Here is a 2,782-nt window from a genome sequence, read left to right on the forward strand (position 1 = left end):
TATATATATATATATAAAACATTGAAGTTAGGGGGGGGTGCTATGCTCAAAAATGCTATAGCAGTCATTTTATATCATTCATTCATTTATATTTTTTTACATATTTTTTTCCTGGTCAATTCAGTGAAAAATGGTTTGATAATGCTAAATAAATGTACTGTATGCTGCTGCCACTGCTGCTGATAATGATTACTATTATATTACTTATTACTGCAGTTATTATCTTAATGAGCACAAAACAAAGGATGAGACTATTCATCATTAATATTCTCATCTCAATTATGTGCTACGTAATTGTTTTAAACTGAACTGTTTATACTTTTCATCTGTATTGTATTTTTTATTTTATTTCGTTTTATTTATTTATTTTGTATTTTTATGCATTTCTATATTTTGTATTTTTGCCAGTTTTCTTTTGTTTTCTGCCTAATAATATCAAACAAATTGACTGTATAACTGTCCTGTATTTTTTAACTGTACATTGTCATTTTATAAGTGCAAAACCAGTTTCGAATTGTCGAAACTGGTTTTATGCTTATGTTAAAAACAAAAGACTCAAAAACTAATAAATAATATAAAGAAAAAAAATAGATATAGTAAATTCTGATTGGTTGAGTCAACACATTAACTGAATTCTATATTAATGCTTTGTGACATTGCAAGTATTTTTAATTACTATACATATTCTCTTTTTTTGTTCTTGCTTCAGAATCTTTCTTCTTCGTGTCGGCCTCCTCCCGTACGCCCAGCGTGACGTTTGGCGACTCGTTTGACCTGCAGTGCATCGTGAAGCCACGGCACAATCCCAATGTTCCTGCTGCGGTCACATGGCGCTTCCAGCCAGCAGAGGGCAACGGAGAGTTCCGAGATTTGGTGACGTTCACGCGGGACGGCACTCTGCAGTGGGGCGACCAGCTGCTGGGCCTGGGCACCCGTACCATGGTGGATCGTACACCCACGAACACCAACTTCCGCCTCAGCATCACCCGAGCTGGACGCAAGGAGGCCGGGACGTACCAGTGCGCTACCCTGCTTTATCGGAGGAATTACGATGGCACCTGGAGCACGGTGGCCAACCGCACCTCCAACCCACTGGGCATCAGTGTACTGCAGCCTGGTGAGTCTAAAAACGGCTTCCGTCGCAGGAAAGGTGCATGTAGGCTACCTGACTGCTTGACTGAGGGCAAGAACCAACTGTGACTGTTCTGATGGCACTAAATTGCAGATAAGTTTCACTGACACCCGTTAAAGTTTGGGTTTGTAATGTTTGCTCATGGCAGAATGCTGGAGTCACTCCCCAGCCTCGAAAAATTAGCATAATTAAGACAACTCGCACTTTACTGTCACTACAGAAATAAAGATTTCACTGATAATGCACCATGTTGTAGTGTGGCCTAGTTTCACAACTTTCACCCTCACCCTAGATCTTTCTCTCTCCCATTCTTCTGTCATGTGTGCATGTGTGTGTTTCAGGAGATATTGGCCTCTCTGTGCTCATAAGAGTAATTGAGATGATTGGCGTGTGTGTGCAGCTGAGGCAGGCCCTCCTAATGATCTGGAGTGTGAGAGGAAGAGGTTGTTAATATCCTCCAAAGCGATTAGAAGAGAAGAATATGAAGAGAGGAATTATGGGGGGGGTAGAGAGAGGGTCATTAGAGCAAAAATTGGAGCTCATTAAATCTAGTACCTCTGGACTTCAATCCCTGGACTGAACAATGTCACTCCCAAAAGGAAGACCTCCTCACTGACCTCACACACACACGTTTGTTTTTCTATCATGGTGGCTTTCCATTCACTGCTGTTGTTTTTGAATGATGATTTATCTCACTTCTAACCCTAAACTTAACCCTCACACACACATCTTTTTTATTTTTTAGATTTTTATTAAGACATTATTTAGTATGTTTTTCAAGATTTTCTCCTCTTGGGGATCACTGGCTGAGACCTGCAGTGTGGTGATTTTAGGTTTTACTGTCCTTGTGGAGACATTTGATCCTCGTAATGTAAACAAAACCTGACCAACACACAGAGAGTGTTTAATGGACATGTGTTGGTGCCCATAATGAACCAATATTCATAATATACACTAAGATAAGCTGGTTTTTCCTGTGTTTCCCCAGTCTATATCCCCCCCAACCAATCTTTTTAACAGCACATTTGATATTGCTAATACTGTCAAAGTGCAGGTATTGTTATTTTTTCGCATTGTATTCAGTGTAGTTTTATTTGTTTATTTTTTTATTTACTTTTCAAAGGTTTGGGGTGGGTAGGATTTTTTTTTTAAGGTTTTTAAAAGACAGAAGTCTTTTATGATCGCCAAGGCTGCATTTATTTGATCAGATAGTAACAATAATATTGTGCAATTATGTTATTACAATTTAAAATAACTGTATTGTAGTTAAATATGTATATAAATATATTTTAAGATGTAATTTATTTCTGTGATGGCAAAGCTAAATTTAGTATCACATTATCTGTCAGAAATTATTCTAATATGCTGATTTGCTGCTCAAGGAACATTTCTTGTTATTACTGTTGAAAACAGTTTCTTTTTAATATTTTTGTGGATTTTTTTTTAGGCTTCTTTGATTAAAAAGTTCTAAAAAAAATAGCATTTTTAAAAAGAAGAAGATATCTTTTATAACATTGTAAATGTCTTTAGTGTCACTTTTGATCAATTCAATGCATATTGGCTGAATAAAAGTATTAATTTCTTCAGAAAAATCATGCTGACCCCAAACTTTTGAACTGTAGGCTATGTGTATATACTGTATGAATGTCA

General features: G+C 36.9%; 1 protein-coding gene across 1 annotated transcript in view; it reads left to right on the top strand.

Annotated features, from left to right (window-relative positions):
• LOC107707768 (immunoglobulin superfamily member 3-like) overlaps positions 1-2,782 on the top strand; it is a 146,811-nt gene that overhangs the window by 114,644 nt on the left and 29,385 nt on the right. Inside the window, exon 6 of the mRNA XM_016511869.1 lies at positions 710-1,117. Within this exon, the coding sequence (XP_016367355.1) occupies positions 710-1,117 (408 nt within the window). The remainder of the gene's footprint in view (positions 1-709; positions 1,118-2,782) is intronic.

Source organism: Sinocyclocheilus rhinocerous, unplaced genomic scaffold, assembly GCF_001515625.1.
Source record: "Sinocyclocheilus rhinocerous isolate Xijiao unplaced genomic scaffold, SAMN03320098_v1.1 scaffold4099, whole genome shotgun sequence".
NCBI classification, from domain to species: Eukaryota; Metazoa; Chordata; class Actinopteri; order Cypriniformes; family Cyprinidae; genus Sinocyclocheilus; species Sinocyclocheilus rhinocerous.